Source organism: Octodon degus, unplaced genomic scaffold (assembly GCF_000260255.1).
Source record: "Octodon degus isolate 3935 unplaced genomic scaffold, OctDeg1.0 scaffold00128, whole genome shotgun sequence".
NCBI lineage: Eukaryota > Metazoa > Chordata > Mammalia > Rodentia > Octodontidae > Octodon > Octodon degus.
The window spans coordinates 8,141,925-8,162,603 of NW_004524704.1; the positions used below are offsets into that span (position 1 = coordinate 8,141,925).

The following is a 20,679-nucleotide window of genomic DNA, read 5'->3' on the forward strand; positions in this document are numbered from 1 at the left end:
TTTTGTTCACTTTTTGGCGTCATGATGCCCAAATGAAATTCAGAGGAAGCCAAGACTGTTCTTTGGCACTGCCATTAGAGCAAGTGATCCTATTGCGAAAGGTCTTGGATGAGAATTTTCTCTAGAACTCCTTTCAATTCAAAGAGTAAATGTACCATGTGAATTGAACATATGTGCATGTTTTTTTTAAATGTGTGTCTTCCCACACACGTGCATGTGTGCGTGTGTGTGTGTGTGTTGTGTAGTTACTGAGCTGAGCCTCCACACTTGTGCATTGAGTCTGAGTATGTGCACTCTCATCTTTTCTCCTGATTTAAGCAAATCCTCCTAAGCGTCCTCCGAGCTGTACAGTGCTAGCAAGTGGCTGACCCAGCAGAGCAGCCGCCCCCGCCTGAGCCTTCCTCCCTGATCTTTCCTGCCCGCTCCTTGCTCGCTTCACTCCTACCATCAGGCATTGCTCCCTCTTCCTCAGATACCACAGTTGGCAGATTTGTTGAGTTGGACACGTAATACTCATTAAATGAATTAATATTTATCCTTCAAATCACACTAGATTAAAATTGCTCTTTTTTATTTTTATTATGTCTTTTTTTTCTTTTCAAAGTTTTATTGATAAACATATAGCAATGAGACAGTTTCAAATCAAATCGAAAGTACAGTTTCAACAAATAATACACTGCATATATTCTTCTTAGTGGTTAATTGCTGTACAAGATGCAGACTTGTGATCCTACTTACAAACACCATTAGAAAAAATCATTCTATTCATTAAGAGAATGCAACTATATATCTATCCCAACCACTTTGAATACACAGATACAAAATGGACATTCATAGTTATACCCCAATTTTTTTTTAAGTTCCGTTGTTGAATATTATAGGTGTGTAAACTCGGCAAAATATTCTAAAAGAGTACAGAAGCCCATAATAGCATTGGGTCTTCTGTTTAACTGGCAATGTCAGAAATTATTGACGTGAGTCCCCCACAGCTCAACATAACAACATGGCTTTACTTCCTATATTTCATCTTCATACTTTTCTACTGGATGGTTAAGACCAAGGTAAAGCAGAACCTATGCAACAAGCTCTTTTTTTTACTAATAAAAATTTTATTCACTTAGAAGCATTCTAAATGTCAACAAAACAGTTGCAGCATTTTTTTTTGTAATTGCAAGGTGGTATTCAGTTAATAGAAAAACAATTATTTCATATAAGCTGCATCAGAAACAACTGAAGATGAAAAACTACCATCCCCATGTATAACTAGTTTGTTCTGTATACCAACAAGAACCTGCTTTAAATTTCTATGCCAATTTACAACCCCCATACTGTACCAGGCAAGGTTAGTAGCTATTGAAAATACCACCAGGACAGGCCTATCTCAAGACACATACGGTAGCATGTTAACTATACAAAAATAGACACTCTACAGTTTAAAAACTAATCTTACACAGCCTTACATTTCAATGTTTTTTTTTTCTTTAAAAGGAGTGAGTTGTGTATGGGGGGCTAAATGCTTTATAGACAAGAAAAAAAACTGCGCAAGAAACAACTTAATCATCATCATCCTCTTCTTCATCCTCCTCATCCTCTTCATCTTCTTCTTACTTCTCTCCCTCCTCCTCCTCCTCTTCCTTCTTTGTCTTGCTTTTTTCAGTCTTGATGACTCCTTTTTTGCTACAGCAGGTTTTTCTTTAGCCCAGGAGGCAGCGATGTCCTTTTCATACCTTTCCTTCAGCTTAGCAGCCTTCTCCTCATATGGCTGCTTGTCATCTGCTGCAGTATTATTCCACACTTCTCCAAGTTTCTTTGCGACATCACCAATGGAGAGGCCAGGATGTTCTCCTTTGATTTCTGGGCAGTACTCAGAACAGAACAAGAAGAAGGCCGAAGGAGGTCTCTTGGGCACACTGGGATCTTTGAGCTTCTTTTTTGTTTCTCCTGTAGTAGTAAAGTTTTCATTTCTCTTTCATAAAGAGCCTTGTCCACTTTGGCCATGTCTTCAAATTTTCCTTTTTCTTTAGCAGGCACGATCTTCCTCCTCTCTGAGTACTTCTTAGAAAACTCTGAGAAGTTAACGGAAGCATCTGTGTGCTTCTTCTTGTGCTCCTCTCAGCAAGTTTGCACAAAGAATGCATATGATGATGTCTTGCCTCTCGGCTCCTTACGGTCTCCTTTGCCCATGTTTACCTGTTTTCCTCAGCAAAGTACAGAGTGGCCCAGTGCCCGTCTGGCTTTCACTTGCCCCGGTGCTGTCTCTGTGGAGCTCAGTGTACTGCTATGGCTCAAAATTTCTTTTCTTGGCAACTGAATCTAATGGGCCCCATCCTGCTCTCTGCAGCTCATTGTTTTGTAATTGTGCTGTTGACTTATCTTCCAGATGTGAACTGAGTTGACTACAGCATTTTTCTTTTAATTTTTATTTTTGCTTTTGTTTTACTTAAATCTACATTGGGCACCTTATAAAATGGGATAACATAACAGTTACTCAGACAAATACTTATTTAAGATCTGGGCTTTCCCATTCCTGATTGATATTTGCAATCTTCTTCTTCTTCTTCTTTCGGTGATGATACCTACAATACAAATTTAGTTTGCCTTGGCTTTGTTGCTTGAAACTTTGCAATTACTATTAAAATGGTTTATAAATTGGATTCATTTTCCAATTGGGAATTCAAATGCAAGATTTCATTCTTACTATCCCGGGCTCCCGAGGTTCCAGATATGCTTTCCTACTGTAGACATTGAGTTAATGTGTGCTAAGTGAATTAATGAGACCAGCAACCAGTAGTCACATTCTTGCAGAAAGACGGGCCCAAACCAGATGCCCTGAGTGATGGAGTTAGCAACAAAAAACTCCTAGTTCTACCCACTGACGTTTCAGATAGGTTGAGGACAAGTATCGTGCAGTCACTTGGGGACAGAAGCAGGGCTATCCTGGTTTCCTGCTCATCTCCTTTGGCTTCCTGAGCCTGTTTCCTACTTTTTTTTTTCTCAATCAGAATAGGACTTCTTTGAGCACAGCTACTCCAATGTGGGGGGAAATCTGGGTTGAAACTGAATGGAAGCCTACATTCCAAGGAATACTTGAACTGCTAGGTCTGGGATCTAAATGATAAGCTTAGAAATCAATCCCTTGTTAACATATGGAAAATAAATAAATAAATAAATACCCTTGAGGGCTGGCCATTAGCTCAGCTGATTAAAGCAGCTGCAAGCATGCACAGAGGATGGGGTTTCAATCCCTGGGCCTGCTGTGCCAGCCCTGCCTCTGGGGCACACTGAGACAGCAATTGAGAATGGGTATGGTGGTGGGCAGCTGTAATCCCAGCTCTTGAGAGGCTGTGAACAGGCGGATCACTATGTGTCTGATCTAGTAGTGAGACCCTGAACACCATGTAGACCCTTCCCTAATACAATAATAATAACAAAAAAATAATAATAGTGAAAGAAATCAATCCCTTGTCTTCAGCTTGGACGGCAGTGGAGTGAGGTGTTCTTGTGCTTCTTTATTGCAACAACAAGAGCTCTTTTCTTGCCTTTTTGTGGAGTCAGAGAGGCTTCCTCAGAAAAAAGTTAAAATTTGAGAATCTATAACATAGTTTATTTTCATCTTATCTTTGATTTGTCATTGAGGAAACAAAAGTCCTGGGAGGTGAAAATACATGTCCTGAAATTAGTGATCTGCAGGTAAAGTTGAAGTGAGACATAAAGACATCTACTTGTTTGTAGATTGTCCACGGCTGCCTTCACTCTGCAGCAGCTTGGTGGATGAGTTTCGTCAGAGCCTATGTGACTTGGAAGACTGCAGATAGCCACTGCCCTGCTCTCTGCCAGAAATGACCACAAACCCATGGTCTATGGGGAATCCAAACTGGCAGGAAACTCCAGCATTCACACAGTTACCCAGCTACTAGATCTACCCAGCATGACGGATCTCTTCCTACCTACTGCACGTGGCTTATAGCCTCCATATGCAATGCACTCTGTTTTGCAGTGTGGAGACCCAAATTTTGTGAATAAACATTTTGGAACATGTTCAAACAGAGTTAGGTGGCCTCCATGGAGAATTATCATATCCATTTCAAAAACTGAGAGAATGAACGCACCTGTAGCGGTAGACCTCACAGTACCAAGGCTGCTGTTTCACATAGAGAAAGGCACACACCTGCACGATGCAGGTGAAACAGGTATTGAGGAACACCGAGAGCAGCAAAGGGGGTGAAAGGAGCTGTCCAGCGGGTCGGTAGGGAGCCAGCTTCGGGTAGGCATCCGTCGAACTCACTGAAAGACAAATGTATTTGACAGCTCACATTCCATGACTGAAAAGAAAAGATTGTGATACCTATTACTGTACCTGAGTCTTGCCTTAGGGTCCAGGTGGAGCAAACGTTGGCTGAACACTGATGCCTACATAAGCGCATTACTTAGTGGCATATCCGATTTTAACATGTTTGTCTCTTTCGTGCTATAGCTTCTGTTTCAAAAATGAAAAGTTGGGCTGGGGAGATAGCTTGGTCGTCTAAGTGCCTGCCTGGCAAGTTCAAGGACCTGGATTCAATCCCTGGTATTGCGTGCTGTGCCAGTCACCAAAGCCAGGCATGGTGGTAGATGCCTGTAATCCCACCACAGGAGAGAGGCTGAGACAAGAAGATCACTATGAGTCAGGGAATAAAAATAATAAGTAATGAAAATTAACCACCTACAAATTCCTGTAACTAATACAGCGATCATATTACTTGGTGCAAAAATACTTTTTCTCTAAACAGACTGACCCAAGATGGTGTGTAAAACAGGAAGATGATCTGTCAAATGGGATAAAAGGTGCCCACTTTATCCCCAACGTGAATGGGAATGTGGACAAGTAGAATGAGAAGAATAGGCAGGCATCTAGCTAGACCTGTCTTCATAAGCGGGGTAATTCATAGAAAGAGGCATATCCGATTAGTGGTTAATTGGTGGTTCAGCCAACATTCTGTGATCCTCTTAGTCTGGAAGAAATTGTGATAGATGTTAGAGGTGTATTGGGTTTCTTCCTGGATACATATGCAGAGGGAGGACTACCAGGATACATTCTGTTGCTAGGGAAAAAAAACCCTAAAATACCTGACTTCTCTATTATGGTGTGTGAAAATACATTATATCTTTAAGAATTTTTTGGGCCAGGGAGATGGCTCAGTGGAATAAGCGCTTCCCTGGCAAGTGCAAGGGCCTGAGTTCAATCCCCGGTTCCACCAAAAAAAAAAAAAAAAAAAAAAAAAAGAATTTTTTTAACTTAAAATGATCAATTAAATAACAACTTTAAAAAGATGAATATTCCTTTTTGGAAGCTACATATCTAACAAGATGATGACAGGAAATGTACTTAACTTCTAGGACAGAGCAAGAAAAAAGCACAAGGTGGTCAGAATTAGAAAATTAAATTTTACATTGAACACTGGACATCACAGAGTCTTGTCTCAGCCCATGTACACCTGCCTGCTACCCTTTCTTGTTTCACAGCTTATCTCTGCTATGCAGAGGAAAGCAGAATGTGAATGCTCACGTTTGAGTTCATGTGAATGTATACGTTTGAGTTAGTTCATATAGGGTCAGGGTGCTAGGGAGCCAGTGTGTGGTTTGGAATAATAATACTCTAAAGTAGTTCTTGCTTTTGTTCAATGTGTACTCTGGGATAATCTCGTAAACTGTCTGGTACAAAATGAATGTCTTGGTGTGTTTACATGCCAACCAAAAGCCCTTCCAACTCATTTCTTCTGAAGCTCTGCAACTATGATGTCACTACTGTCGGTCTAATGAAGGTTTTTCAGCAAAGTGCTGGGCTAGGAGATGAGGAGTCTCAGAAGTAGAAGGACCATTGCCTCTTTCTGCAATGATTTGCGGTGCAATGACAGACACAGATATAGACTGCAGGATTGAACATTGTCCTCAGTTCCTGTCATCACAGGGCTTTCTCCTAAAGCCCTGACATTTCCTGAGTGACAAGAGTATCTTTCATATTCATACCAGGGGGGCGGGGAGCCCTGAAAGTTTATGCCAAGATGGCTGGTGGCAGATCTGAAAAGAATTTGCATTAATAACATTACTGGCCATACCCCAAAGACCAACTGCATGATTGGAGGGTTGAGATTGTGAACCACACCTCAGCCTGACCTCCAAGAGAACGAGAAGGTGGTGTTTATGTTTGACCTGTGGCCGACAGTTCAATCAGTCATGTTGGCTTAATTTAATCTCAATAGAAACTTCAGCCTCTCAAGTTCAGTTTCGCATCCCTAGTGGTAATAATCTGCACACTGTCACATACGTGTGTACCAAGGCAGGACATCCTGACTCCATAGGCAAAGGACTGCAGAGGCACATTGGGACCCCCTCCAGACTTTACTTCAAGTGTTTCTACCTTTAACCAGCTCTGATCTATAGCCTCTTGGTCTAAATATAACTATCATCATAAGGATAGCACTCCTTTGAGTTCTGTGAATTCTAGCGAATCATTGAACCTGTGGGTTAGTAGAAACCTCTAAATTTATAGCCAGTTAGTGAGATTTTCAGGTCATAGTGGAACTCCAGAACTCATGGATAATATCTAAAGTGACAGCAGTTTTGTAGAGGTTGTGTCCTTGCTTGCAGGGTTTGGCCTAACTCTTGGGAGATGGTAGCAGAAGCCATTGGGACAGGTTGGTGCGGCAGAAGGGGCTCACAGTGATCAGTGCTGTAGACAGTACAGAGACCGGGCTCCTGGGTCCTACACATGGAGACTGCAGTGTGTGGCTCTCTCTTTGCACCCCAGGATCCAAGGCCCATGCATCTGAGCACTCAGGAAGGAGCAGTGGGTCCAGGCACGAGGTGAAGTCACATCTCCAGCCTCTGCTCCACTGGTCTTCTCTCTCACCCGTACTCTCATGGTAGTTTATGACTTTCTGTTGTATTGGTCTGTATACAACAGCTGTGCTAGGTTGAATTATTGACTTCATAGAGCTGGAGTCACTAAACTTAACTATGTGATTCTGGTCAAAGAGACGTTAATCTTGGTTTCAAGCTTCCTACAACCATTGTCCTGTTCTCTGTGATTCTCAGGGAGACGACAACCTGGTCGCCTATTCGCCCTGGGCCCAGGAAGCAAGTGTAGACCGGACACAAAACCAACCCCATAGCTTAATCAACATCACTTGATCTACATCCCCAGCCAGAGTGGCTTGGGTGACAGCCAACCTGCAGGCCCTAAGTAGGGGGAAGAGCTTGCTGCTGAGTGGAGGGAATGTATTGCTATGCAGCATTGTTGTGGTGGTAGGTAGATGATACCCTTACACGGTACTGTGACTTTTTCCACATTAGAGGTTCCCAATAATTCTAACAGGGAATCTATATTTCCAATCATATAAATATAAAAATAAGTGACTACACCTTAGGACACCTATTAGGTTCCAGACAGTGTGATAAGGTTGCATGAAGATGATCTGTATTTCCTTAAAAAGCAACGGAAAGGAGGAAAATGTTATACAAGGAGAAACTGAGGCTCTGAGAAGTGGAGGTCCTCACCAAAGGCCTTTGGCTGCTGGCGGAAAGATGGTGTGACCTCAAGTCTGTCTGACAGCAAAGTGCCATGATCCCTGCTCTACAGCGCTGTTCACTGCCGCAGTCCTCTGACATCAAGGAGAGCAGAACAAGAAGCCCTGAAATCCTGGGGTGCATAAACAGCAGCGAGGTGCACCACTGTTTATCAGTAGCCAGAGCTTTTCTACATTATCCAGATTGCCTTGAAATGACAAGAATACATGTTATCACATTGTGCGCAGAGGAAAAGCAAGCTGGTGAGATAGTTTTATCCAGAATGAATCATTCCCTCCTCTGAGTCCTCACAGCACATTCTTCTTGGGGCTGCTGGAGTGCGGGGTGTCTGGCATCCTATCTAATTATTTACATCTGTCCTCTGCAGACTGTGAGCAGCCTGACGGAAAAAATCCTGACTCACTCCCCTTTCTGGCCCACTCAAAACCTAGCACAGAACCTGCAACCTGGGAGGAATTTTCCATTTCAAATTCTTCTCTTGAAGTATAATTTTTAATTGTTCAGCCTCATTTGAATTGCTGGTAGTTGATTTACTATGTATTATGCACCTTGCAAATCAAGTAAGTCAAACAGCAAGAGGCTTGTAAACCTACCAAGACTGAGTGCAAAATTCTGAGTTGCAGACTGAGAATTCTAAAGTGAAAAGATCTGTATCTTCCATCAGATTCTCCAAGGGGTTCTATGCAGAAAAGGTTAGGACCCAGGGAAACATTGATGGGGCTTGAATAAGGGCTGTTTTTATGTAAGGAAGAGATTTCCTCCCACACCTCCTTCTCTGGATACCAGCTCCTCCTGTGTGTTGAAGTATTTGACATAAGTATTTGGTCTGAGGTGGAATTATACAAAGCTCCCTTCATTCATAAAAATCATGGCTTAGAGGTGGTCATTAAACTCAAGTTGTCATGATTTTTTCTCTTCCAAACTTTGGCAAGTGGAGCAATGAGAGGCCAAGTGCATTTACTACAGGAGGACAAACAAAGGCTGAGGAGGTTCATTGCAGTGTCACTTTGAGGGACATCTACAAGCTGAAGTAGAAGTCAGAAGAAAATTATAGGAGTGGGAAGAAAGAGGAGAGGGCAAAGAAGATTATTTGGAAATAAAGAAAGTGATCTGGCTCTGGGGGTCGCTTGCACCCTACCCTTCCTGAGGCCCAAGTGCTTCAGTCTTTCTGTTCTCAAGTTTTCTTTTCTGAGATTTATACTTTTTAATTGTTTCCTTCTTTGTTTTCTTGATCTAGTTCAAGCGGCTTCTATCAAAGAGGACAGAGATGTTAGCATGAGTCTTCCACACAGCTGCTTTTCAGATTTGGGTTATACTGGACTTTAAGACATGCATTTTTTTTAGGGCCAAGGGGACAGCTCAGGAGCATAAGCACCTGCCTGGCAAGTGCAAGATCTGGAGTTTGATCCCCAATACAAAAACAAAACAAAACAAAAAACACATGCATTTTCCTAATTAATTGACTTCCTAACTTCTTGATTTTTCTCCTTAAAGCATTATATCACTCTCGCAGTGTCGGTTGCCTTATAATCTGTGGCAATAAGGCAGATAAGTACACTAATTTAGTATGTGATTGTGTTGTCTTTTCTAAGTACCCTATGCCTTTGCCTGAAAACCTGGCCGAGGAAGGAGCCTCGATAAGAGACATTGGACAGTGGTCACACCAACTGCCAGTGACTCCCAAGGGCTGGAGATGCACACGCACAGCGCTCAGCCTGGCAGTAGGGACTCTGAGACCCCGCCCACCCCACCTGTGCAACCGGTGTCTCCTGCTGCTTATTTTCCAAATCCTACAGTGTTGTCAAACTGAAAAACTCAAACCTCATTTTATCAACTCTACTGCTCATGCTACTTCTTTCTTCTTGAAATGCCCTTTTTGCAAAATTTTGAGCTCTCCCCATCCTTCCTGTAGAAGTGGAGATACTACTTCTGCCATGAAGTTACCACTATTTCTCTCTCCTTTCTCCATGGTTATCTCCTCCTTATTCAGAGAGCGATCTCTCCTTACCCTGAGTTTCCAAAGCATCTGGAATTCCCTGCCATTTGGTAATCTGGGCTTGTGTGCCATTCACTGGTCTGTGTAAAACCCTCACTAAACTCTAAACTTGAGCCAGCAGCCTTTCCAAGCACCATTTCTTTATGTGGAATAAGAGAAGAACATCAGTCTAACAGGGGGTGGAACTGGGTTTCTCCTGCATGTGAAGAGTGTTACCAGGCCTTGTGTCTGAGGACCGTCAATGGGAAGTGTCCATTTAGTGTGAAGAGAGATGATCACAACATCCTCACCACACTTACAAGAGACACGCATATCTGTCCTTCAACTAAAAGCATGACTACCCCATCCATGTTATCTATGAATTGGCTCTACAAGAAAAATCTACAAAGATTTTCAAGGAATTCTTCAAAAGGGAATTGTTAGAAGTAGCATGAACTAATATTTTCTTCTTGCTCTGCTCTAGCCCAACGAGGGAGGTCAGGAGAACCACCATAGAAGAGCCTGAGATGACAGGAGGGGCATTTGGCTCCTGTCGCTCCATCTCTGCTGTAACACGGTGGGGAGAGGGAGGGAAGCAGGAGCAAGAGAAAGTTACACAACTACAATCTGGTTGATCAAGTAGAAGCCAAGGAAATTAGCTAGGCTAATGCTGTCTTGGAAGGAATATGCCCAGTGCTATGACCAGCTAGTCTTTCAGGTATGTTCCACCTGGAGATAGCTGCAGAAAATATTCCTGAGAAGTCAGAGAGGAGAGCAGTGTCCATGTCAGGAAGTTGTCATCTAGACCACTGCTCAGGGAACTCTGAAAGTGCCATTGCAGCCTGCAGGATCACCTGACTGTAGATGCCTGCCATCCTAGGGCTTCTCACAACCCCAGACTTCATTAACAAATATTCCTTTTTTTTCTAAGAGCCAGGGATTGAACTCAGCCCCTGTGCTTGCCAGGCAAGCGCTTATTCAACTGAGCTATCTCCCCAGCCCAGTAACAAATATTCTCTTCTTGCTTTTATTCACTGAAGCAGGGTTGGAGAGTGTGTGACACAAGGGAATTCATTTGCTTTCTCTCCCACTGCTTCCTCCAAGCCTATAGGTCAGCCTTGATATAGGTAAAGAAAAGCTTTCAATTAGACATAAATGTGGAATATTAATTTATGATGCCGGGACTTCTCATACCTAACGATGAGATCAGTTTAATGCCTAGAATTATCCAGAAAATGATCTGCCTTTGGGATGACTGCATTTTCAGGGTGGGAAAATAAGTGTTTGAAGTCAGAGGGTAACAATAAAACAAAAACACCTGTGTCCCGCTTCTATGCTCCTCCTCAGCAATCACCTCAGAGGTCATTGCACCTGCCAAACCAGCCCTGCGATTCCTGACTAACTTGATAAGATGTAGTCGTTCTGATGGGACATCACGTTTCTGCCCTCCACCCCCTGGCTTTTCACTTCTAGAGACAACCATAGGCCTGCTCTGAGGTACCCAGCCCTCGGTGAGTCCATGCTGGATGAGGAATGGTTCAAGAGTAGCCAGGTAGCATGAGGGCCAACAGGCTGTCCCTGTGACATCCACGACCAGGGACCAGTATCACAGAATTAAGTGCGTAAAAGATCAGAACACTTGCTCTAGGTCAGACAATAATTCTGAGGCAAGGTTAGAACTGATGCTCATGTTTTGGGGTTTCTAGTTACACATTCAGGCTCCCGCAATCCATTCTGATATCTTTTTCATCCATTCAGACCATTTAGAGAGCTAACCAGTCTTCTCAAAAGAAGACAAAGAGGAGAGGTGTGGTGGAAGGTTATTCGGTTTTCTAGGAGTGCTCAGAATAACCTGCACAATAATTCATACTCCATAGGCACCAATTTTTTTCTGACCTCCAGATGTTATAAAAACATTACGTGTTAAGAAATTATATATTTCTTAAGCAACTTGCCAAAGATTACAGAGACAGGGCATTGTGAAGGAAAGTCATGACTTCTCCCCTGCATCGCTGTGGGCTAGCTTAGTTCTTGAAAATGCCTAGTTTTCCTTTTGCTTTTCACCAACATTCACAAATAAATCATGCAAATTGCTTAAAAATATCCAACATCAAAGAAGAAACATCATTGATTCAAAATTATTCAGTCATATGAACATTGATAACATATAAAGAAATATTTAATAGGCTATGAAGAGACATCTCAACCCCAATAACCAAAATTGATATTACTTACATCTATGCTACTCATAAACCCTGTCACTGGGTTGATGTAATAAATGAATTCAATACCAGTTTCGTGTTTTAAGATGCTACATGAACCTCTCAAGGTTATTAATAGCTTGCAGTGGTTAATGTTTTACCTGTTATTTTTCATAATACTCCATTGTTGAACAAAGAAAAGAAGATGACAATGCCATTCTTTTTCTTTATTCCCTGTTGCAGCAGTCTCTGTTCTCACTTATTAAGAGCTAGTATCAAGCCTTGAGTTTGTTGATTGGAAATATTTTATCAATGTCATCTCAAAGGAAGGAAGTGAGCAACGCTTGCTGGGAGCCCCACCTTGCTTTTGAGAGAATTCCACTAGCCTAAAATGTTAGCATTTGTTCTCACATATCAGAGACCCAGAAAAGACCTAGTTTTACATCAATATGAAGCATAGCTGAGTAATGGAAAGTGACCTTTGGGTTTTTTTAAATCTCTTTTTATATTTCTTATTCATTTTTTATGTACAAGGAATAAACTACAATGAACACAGAATACACTGAATATGTTGGCGAAGTTTTGAGGCTAAGATCTATTTCTTATCAGGATATTTTCCTGAAAATTGTATGAACTTCAAACTTTAACCCATGCCCAGCATTACTTTCAAAATTTCATAAGCAATGAAGTTTCAGCAATTAGAGTATGATATTCTCAGAAACTCTTATTTGTGCATTTGTAGACTTTCATAGATGAAAATGAACACTTAGCTGTGCTCAAAGGCTTACTTGTTAAACAGACCATCAAAGTAATGGCTACATCTTGCATGAGATACTGGTAATTTCCAAAGAGTTGTAGTTGCTGAAAAAGAAAAAAAGGTGAATATGAGTGTGGCTTCCATTGTGGAAGTGTTATTATTTGAAACATTCTTTTCAAAGTAGTTAGAAAGCAACTATTATTTTTCTCCCCCCTACAGAAGAAAATAACAACTAAAATCCTTGATATCTCATTGGATGGAATGAAACTAGGTCACTATTTTCTGGTATTTGAATTAATTCCATCCTAGCAATGAGTCAGTCATTGTGGAATTAAATGTTTATTTTAATTGAATTTTAAGAGATGTTTTCAGTATTAAAATACTGATACTCCTTTTCCAACTGTATGTCTATCTGTTTAAGTGAGTGGGTTGAGGAATAAACCTCCAGTGTGATACATTTTTAACATTATAGTCCTTCAAAATCAAATCCAACAACTTCTCTTCCTTTTAACCTTTTCCTGGTCTTTTATCACAAATATTCCACAGTTGAAGACTGGGCCACTTCCTACTGAGTTATATTTAGACTACTTTGAAACTTTCTTTACACTCCAAAGGAACAAAATGGGCTTGGAGGGGTCAAGAGTCTTGGGTTATCCAGAGAAAAATAACACTCTAGGAAATGAACCCACATCTCCTTATTTCTACCTCCACACTTCATGCACTGTTACACCAAGTTCCCAAATACATGGGAGCCTAAGGCCAGAAATGTTATTCACTGTAAGACACAAAGACCTGTGCCTAAGCCACATCACAAAGAATGAACCACGACTGCAAATATAATTAGAACTGGAAAGAAATGATTTTGGTTCATACCCAATACAGCAATGATGTCCCAATAAGCTGGATTATCCCATACATGGTCAAGTACTTAAACACACCAAAGGATGAAACCAGAGCAGCCCGTCCTTCTCTGTTTGAAAAAATAATAAATAAGAGAGTAAAAAAAATAAATCAATAAAATAAATCTGGTTATGTATGAAACACATCTCTTAGTCTCTTTCCTATTTCCAAAGGAGTTTGATTTTAATAGCCCATTGATATATATTTACTTAATCACTGATTCATCCTCTCAATAGTTATTTAGTCATCATTCATTCATTTATTCTCTCCTTCAGTTGTCACCTACCTTATTGATTCTAGATTCACTTTCATGTAGGGCTTACACAGTTATAGGATTATGCTAAATGTCATGGAGAATATAAAGGGAATCAAACATGATGCTTTCCTTGAAGTAAGAAGATTACCACGCATATTATAAACACAGTGCAACACTGACAGGAAGCAAAATGTTCAGCACTGACTTGATTGTGAGTCCTTGTATCTTAACAATACGTGCTGCCTGAAATTGCTGTGTGTGCTTCAGAGGCCATCAGAGACAAGAAACTAAAGGATTCTTGGTGCTCTCACACTATCAGAAGCGTGGCTGCTGCTCTGATATTTGAGGTGGAATAAGTATTGCTGGCTCTGGTTTTCCAAGGACCCAGGGTAATCATTGGAGCTGGTGTGGAGACCAAGAGCCTTTAAGAACTGCAGCTGAAAGTTTTTGCATGTCAAAAGAAATTACCAACAAAATCAAGACAACCCACAAATATAGAATAAATCTTGACAAGTAAGTACTCAGACAAAGGTCTGCTCTCTAGAACATATAAAGAACTAAAAAAAATTAGCACCCCAAAATTTAAAGACCCAATCCAGAAATGGGCATCTGAGATGAACACATACTTCTCAGAGGATGAAATTAGAGAAGTGAATAAATATATGAAAAAATGCTCCACAACACTAGCCATCCACGAAATGCAAATTAAAACAACACTGAGATACCATCTCACCCCAGAAAGAATGGCTATCAAAAACAAATCAACTAACAACAAATGTTGGAGAGGCTGTGGGGAAAAACGAACCCTTCTCCACTGCTGGTGGGAATGTAGACTGGTGCAACCGTTATGGAAATCAGTGTGGAGAAGCCTTAAAAACCTAGGACTGCAAATCCCATTCGAACCAGCTATCCCCCTACTGGGAATTTTCCCGGAGGAACTGAAGACATCATATACCATAGTGATATATGTGTGCCTATGTTTATAGCAGCACAATTTGTCATAGACACATCTTAGAAACAACCAAGATGCCCATCACCTAAAGAATGGATGAAAAAGACGTGGTATTTTTATACAATGGAATACTACTCAGCTATAAAGAATGATAAACTTGAAGCCTTCATATGTCAGTGGATGCCACTTGAAGATATACTCATAAGTGAAATAAACCAGATACACATGTGTAAATATTGTATAGTCTCCCTAATATAAGAACTCAAAAGAAGAAATACAAATAGAAATGTATAACACAATTGAAAGGAAAGTGAGAACTTGAGGATTAGACAATGAAAAGAGGGCAAGGATAGAGCTAGGAAACAGGAAAGGGGCAAAGCCCTACATTTATACTTACAAGATGGGTATGACAATGATCCTGAGAACTATCAGCAGGTTGTTGAATCTAGCAGTTACTGGGGAGGATTCTCACCAGGACTATGTATACTGATACATGTGAACTGAGTGACTGCACCAAAGATAACAATGTGTAATAGTGGGGTCATGCTTGGAATGCCTGTCAATCTGGTCTTCTAAATATGTACTGCTTGTCATATCATACCAGTTATGGACAGACTACATCTCAAGTAAATTTTTTTTTAACAATGTTCCATCTTATGCCTCAGATGTCTGATATTCTGACAGATAGTGAGATTAAACCCAACTGCATATGTTGTAGGGCAATAGTACGCTTCTCTTCTGGAGGGTTAACAACCTAAGTTTGCAGACCAAAAATTAGAGAAAAAGAAGGGCTACAAGGACAGCCAACATTTTGGCCCTAGTCCTTCAAGGTCAGTGAGGACTCAGGACATAGAAGAACCTGTACTGTAACATCATATAACTCAGTAATGCCCCAAATTTTCTGATCAAGGACATTATGGGGCCACAGAGGAATGTAATCAATGATGTAGTGTGTGCCTAAAGAGTCACATGGAGAGAAAATATTCTCTCAGGCTTTCTCAGAGAGCAAATTTGTCAAGCAATGGCCGTGACTCATACACATGGCTGACATTGACAAAGGATCTACAAAGTGCAGGACAGGATTTCGGGATAAGTCCTGAGGGGACTTGACAGACCATGTCAGATACAAAAGTTACATTTTTTGTTGTATAGGCATTGTTTTACCTTGTTCTTAACCATCCAGCAGAAAAGTGTAGAAAGGAGGTATGAAAAGTAAAGCCATGTTAATATGCTGAGCTGTGGAAGTATCAAGTCATCAGATTCAGACATTGTAAGTCCTGTGGATAGCCCACTATTATTGTGGACTACTGGACTATATTGGAATATTTTGCTGAATTCATGTACCTACAATATTTGGATGGCAATGGAATACCCATCTCTGACAAAACTGAACAAAAAAAGGTGATATAAATGAAGGACAATTTTGTATCTATATATACAAAATAGTTAGGATAGATATATAGCTACTTTCTCTGAATTCAATAAGAAGAAAGATCTGTACTAATAGTGTTTGGACAGGATATCATGTCTGCATCTTGTGCTATGGATGACTACTATAAAGACAACAATATGCAATGTATTAATTGTAACTCTCCTACCAACCTGTTTTGAAGCTGTCACATTGCAATATTTTTCTCAATAAAATTAATTTAAAAATAAATAAATAAAAAGAACAGCAGCTGAAAGCAGATATTCCCCATTTTAAAACTTCCCATGAGAGCTGTTGCTCTCTTAACTGAGCTCTGTTGGGTGGTGGCATCCAGGGGGAAGGTGGAATGAGTATCTGAAGGTCCTGCAGACTGCTTTAGTCAGGGTTGAAGTGATTCTATGAGGAAGAGACCCACACCACTTCATTTCTTGGCCCCATCAACTTAGACATTTGCTCTGTTCTAATACTTTGTCAACTAAACAAGGACAGGAAAGGGAAAACATAGCCAACTACTAACCACTGTGCCTCAGGCAAGAAGGAGAGTTAGGCTGGGAATGGGCCAGGGAGCTTGGACAGATGCTTTCCACCTGGCTGTGAGGCACTGCCATTTATGTTCAACACAGAATGGAACAAGAGTTGAGCTGAGAAGAGCAAGCCCAGGTGGATTCTGCATTGTCCTTCTAAGTCTAACATAAATATTGTGAGTTTACCCTTTCTCTGCAGTTGTGTGTATTCCCAAAACAATGAGAAACACCAAAATTCAAGGGAAAATGCAAACAAAGCCCTAAACCTAAGGAAAGGGTAGAGTGCATGTGGTCATCCAAAATTCTTTAAATAAAACTATTCTAAGTAAAGAGTAGAGTACTGTGGTCCTCTGAAGTTACTGCTATCTTTCGTGATTATGAATTTTGAACTCATATCTTTTCAGATGTCCCACAAACACCCTTCCAACACCCTGGTGTACCAAGTTTAGTGAGAGGCTGTGCTTCAGAGAGAACTGAGGAAGACCTAGTCTTCACCTTGAAAGACTTGGACAAAGCAAGTGGATCATGTCTCACAACTGTGAGTCTGGACCTACTCATTTAAAGCTGTATGTCCTCCCCTGGATCATTTCCTCAATCAGAAATGGGCACACATCAAAGAGAGCGAAGGGTGAAATGAGCTTAATAAGGCCAAATTATGTCTAATTTTTTTATGAATCTATGAAATGTAGAAGCAAAGCCTCCCTGCCTTGAAGTCTTACTAAGCCATCTACTACTAGAAAAATTTTACATCATGACTTGTGTTGTACAACAGTATACTGTGTTCATAAAGGCATTGGGCAACATGTATGAGGAAGATCTGAAGTTGTGCATTTTGGAATGATCAGGTAGGCACTTTAAAGAAACATCCTGAAGGTGAAACTCGCCAGGTAAGCCTTCCACTCGTTTCTCCAGCTGTAACTCCATAGCTCCTACCTGAGAATTCCTGCCCAGTTTTGCCAATTGGTCTCTGAGCTGATTCCCCAGCTTTCCAAACAGGCCATTTCCAATTCCTCCACCTCAGAATTCCCTCTGTGTTCGTTACATTGCTGAGACAAAATAACTAAGATCCAAAATTAAAGGGAAAAAGATTATTGGCTCATAGTTTGTAGAGATTTCAGTCCATAATTGGCTGGCTCCAAGGCAGGGTGGCACAGCGCATGGGCATAGCAGAGGAGAAAAAGTTCATGGTGGGCGGAAGGCAGCAAAGTAATAAGAATCGGCCATGCCTCCTTCTATCCCTTGTATCTTATCCAGAATACTTGGGGCAGGTAGCATTCACCTTTCATCCTAATGCCTTTGATTCTAGCATCACACCGTGAATCTATCTCAACTTCACACATTCGAGATGGAGCCACCTCTGTGAAAGTCCCTGTGTGACTGCATGAGGCTTTGGGGGACATCTACACACAAGCCATAGCACCTTCCTACCTCCATTCTTTCTTTAAAATTTCTATTTATTTATTTATTTATTTATTGGCTACAGGGTTGGACTACACAGTTCAGACTCATAGTGATCCTCGTGTCTCAGCCTCTCTAGCAGGGGTGGCATGGCATGCAGTACTTGGGATGGAACTCAGGTCTTGACGCTTTCCAGGCAGGAGCTTAGGCTGCTGAGCTATCTCCCCAGCCCTCCTACCTCCATTCTGTGCATGTAAGTCCTATTGATCCTCCCAGTCACTGAAACCTTCTAACTTGGCTTGAGTTCCTACACCCAACAGCTGGAATATTTTTTATATTTTCCGGACAAATTTATTTTAAGCAACATCTCTTAATATGTACCAGGTATGGTTCTCTGTATTGTGATTCATACATCTATATTATATGCATATATATGTATGTGTACACGTATTTGTAATAATTTCTAAGCACAACATATAATAAGTGCTCCATAAACTGCACTGATAATGAAATTCACACTATCAATACTGTTATTATATAGTCACCATGACACAAAACAGCATAATGGTAAGACAATAGAGATGATGTGCAAAGAACTTGGGGAGACTGCAAAGAAAAATCAGTAAGGCACAATACATGCTTTGCATAGGTCAAGAAGAGGAAAGAATTTAAAAAAGTATTCAGCTCTTTTGAGCCTCTATGACTGATACTAAGGAGAAATCTGCCTTGGGAGCAGGGAGTGTAGGCTGGGAAGTGGAGCTGCCTTGGGCCTGGAGGAGGCAATGGCCTTGGATGGCTCTGTTGGCTACGCCAACTGCCTGGCTTAAATGAAGTCAGGGTATAGAATTCCAGCACTGACACATTCCTTCTGGGAATCTGTTCATTTTAGTGCACTAAGGGATGTGCTATAGAACTTTGTGGTTGTTTCTCTGCATGATACTTAAAATGTGGTGATAACTTACAGACCACTGACCTTTATGTTGTCAGCAGATGTGACAGTAAATAACAAGGGAAATGAATTTATAGCAAAACATAAAACCTAGTGTTTCATTCTTAACTATGTAATACTAGTAGAGCTAAGATCAGAAATAAGAATGGAGTGAGAGTTCTCTGGTGGGAAGATAAATTATTCTTCCATGTCTTTCTCTAATCAATTCTAATATTGTTTACACAAACATTTTGTGCATTTGTTAAATTTCATCTCGGAGACCTACAATATGGAGGAAGCTATCTTGCCCATCCTAAACTCCTGAGGGAAATATCCCAAAGCCCCATCATGTGAAATGGAAGAGAGGAAAAGAAACACAAACTATAAATAGTATTTGAAGCTTCAATAGTCTACACAACATATGCTTGTGTTTTGGGGCTTGCAATGGTCACTTTTTGGTATTTTTTGCAACCAGCACTCTCCAGCAGCACTGACTTCCCACTTCCCAGTGTGGCAGCAATGCTCTCTTGTTCTACCTAGGATCGAATCAGTGCTGGCTTCCATCTGTTTCCAAGGCTAAACAATGATCCCATCACCTGTGGGGTGCAAGGGGAAGAAGAAGCTTACCTGATGAGATGAGGCATGCATTCGATGTTGGCAGTTTTGGACGTGAAGGGGGACGCAACAGATGCTTCCTGCTCCGACAGTGAGATCCCTGCATGAGCCATTTTCAAAGCCTGCAATGCAAGGACAGCCAACATTTTGGTCCTAGCCTTTCAAGGTCAGTGAGGACTCAGGACATAGGAGAATCTGTACTGTAACATCATGTACCTCAGTTGTGACCCAAATTTTCTGTTCAAGGAGATTATGGGGCCATAGACGAAAGTGATCTATGATGTAGAGTGTGCCTAAGTAGAGTCATATGGAGAAAAAACATTCTCTCAGGCTTTCACAGAGAGCAAATAGATCAAGCAATGGCCGTGACTCATCCACATGGCTGACACTGACAAAGGATGTGTAAACTGCGGTACAGGGTTGCAGGATAAATCCTGAAGGGACTTGACTGACCTTATCAGATACAAAAGTTACATTTCTTGTTATATAGGTTTTGCTTCATCTTGGTCTTAACCATCCAGCAGAAAAGTATAAAAACAAGGTATAAAAAGTAAAGCCATATTAATATGCTGAGCTGTAAAAGGCTCAAGGCAACAACTTCTGACATTGCCAGTCCTATGGAAAACCCACTACTATTGTGTACTACTGGACTACATGGAATATTTTGCTGAATTCACACACCTACAATATTTAAATGATAATGGAATACCCTTCTTTGACAAAACTAAACAAAAGAAGGTGATACAAATGAAGGACCATTTTGTATCTGTATATTCAAAATAGGATAGATATACAGCTACTTTCTCTTAACTCAATGAGAAGAAAGATCTGTACTAATAGTGTTTGGACAGGATGTCATGTCTGCATCTTGAATTATGAATAATCACTAAGAAGACAACAATATGCAACGTATTAAATATTGAAACTGTCCTACTAATCGATTTTGAAAGTCTCATTGCTACTGTTTCTCAATAAAATCATTAAAAAAAATAAAGAAAGAAAAGGTAAAAAAAGAGCCATCCACATCATAGCAGAGACCTTCCTGGCCGGTCTCTCTCTCTCTCTCTCTCTCTCTCTCTCTCTCTCTCTCTCTCTCTCATTATTCAGTCACCAAAAGGCTGTCTTCATATTCCAGAATCATATCTATCCACTTCAGGGTTTCTATTCATGTTTTCCCT

General features: G+C 40.8%; 1 protein-coding gene across 1 annotated transcript in view; it reads right to left on the reverse strand.

Annotated features, from left to right (window-relative positions):
* The window catches only part of Atp13a5 (ATPase 13A5), a gene marked incomplete at its 5' end in the record, with an annotated part of 87,742 nt that overhangs the window by 11,854 nt on the left and 55,209 nt on the right, over nt 1-20,679 (reverse strand). The window contains 4 exons of the mRNA XM_004640930.2: nt 4,110-4,284; nt 12,531-12,603; nt 13,373-13,469; nt 19,514-19,623. Coding sequence (XP_004640987.2) covers nt 4,110-4,284; nt 12,531-12,603; nt 13,373-13,469; nt 19,514-19,623 — 455 coding nt within the window. The remainder of the gene's footprint in view (nt 1-4,109; nt 4,285-12,530; nt 12,604-13,372; nt 13,470-19,513; nt 19,624-20,679) is intronic.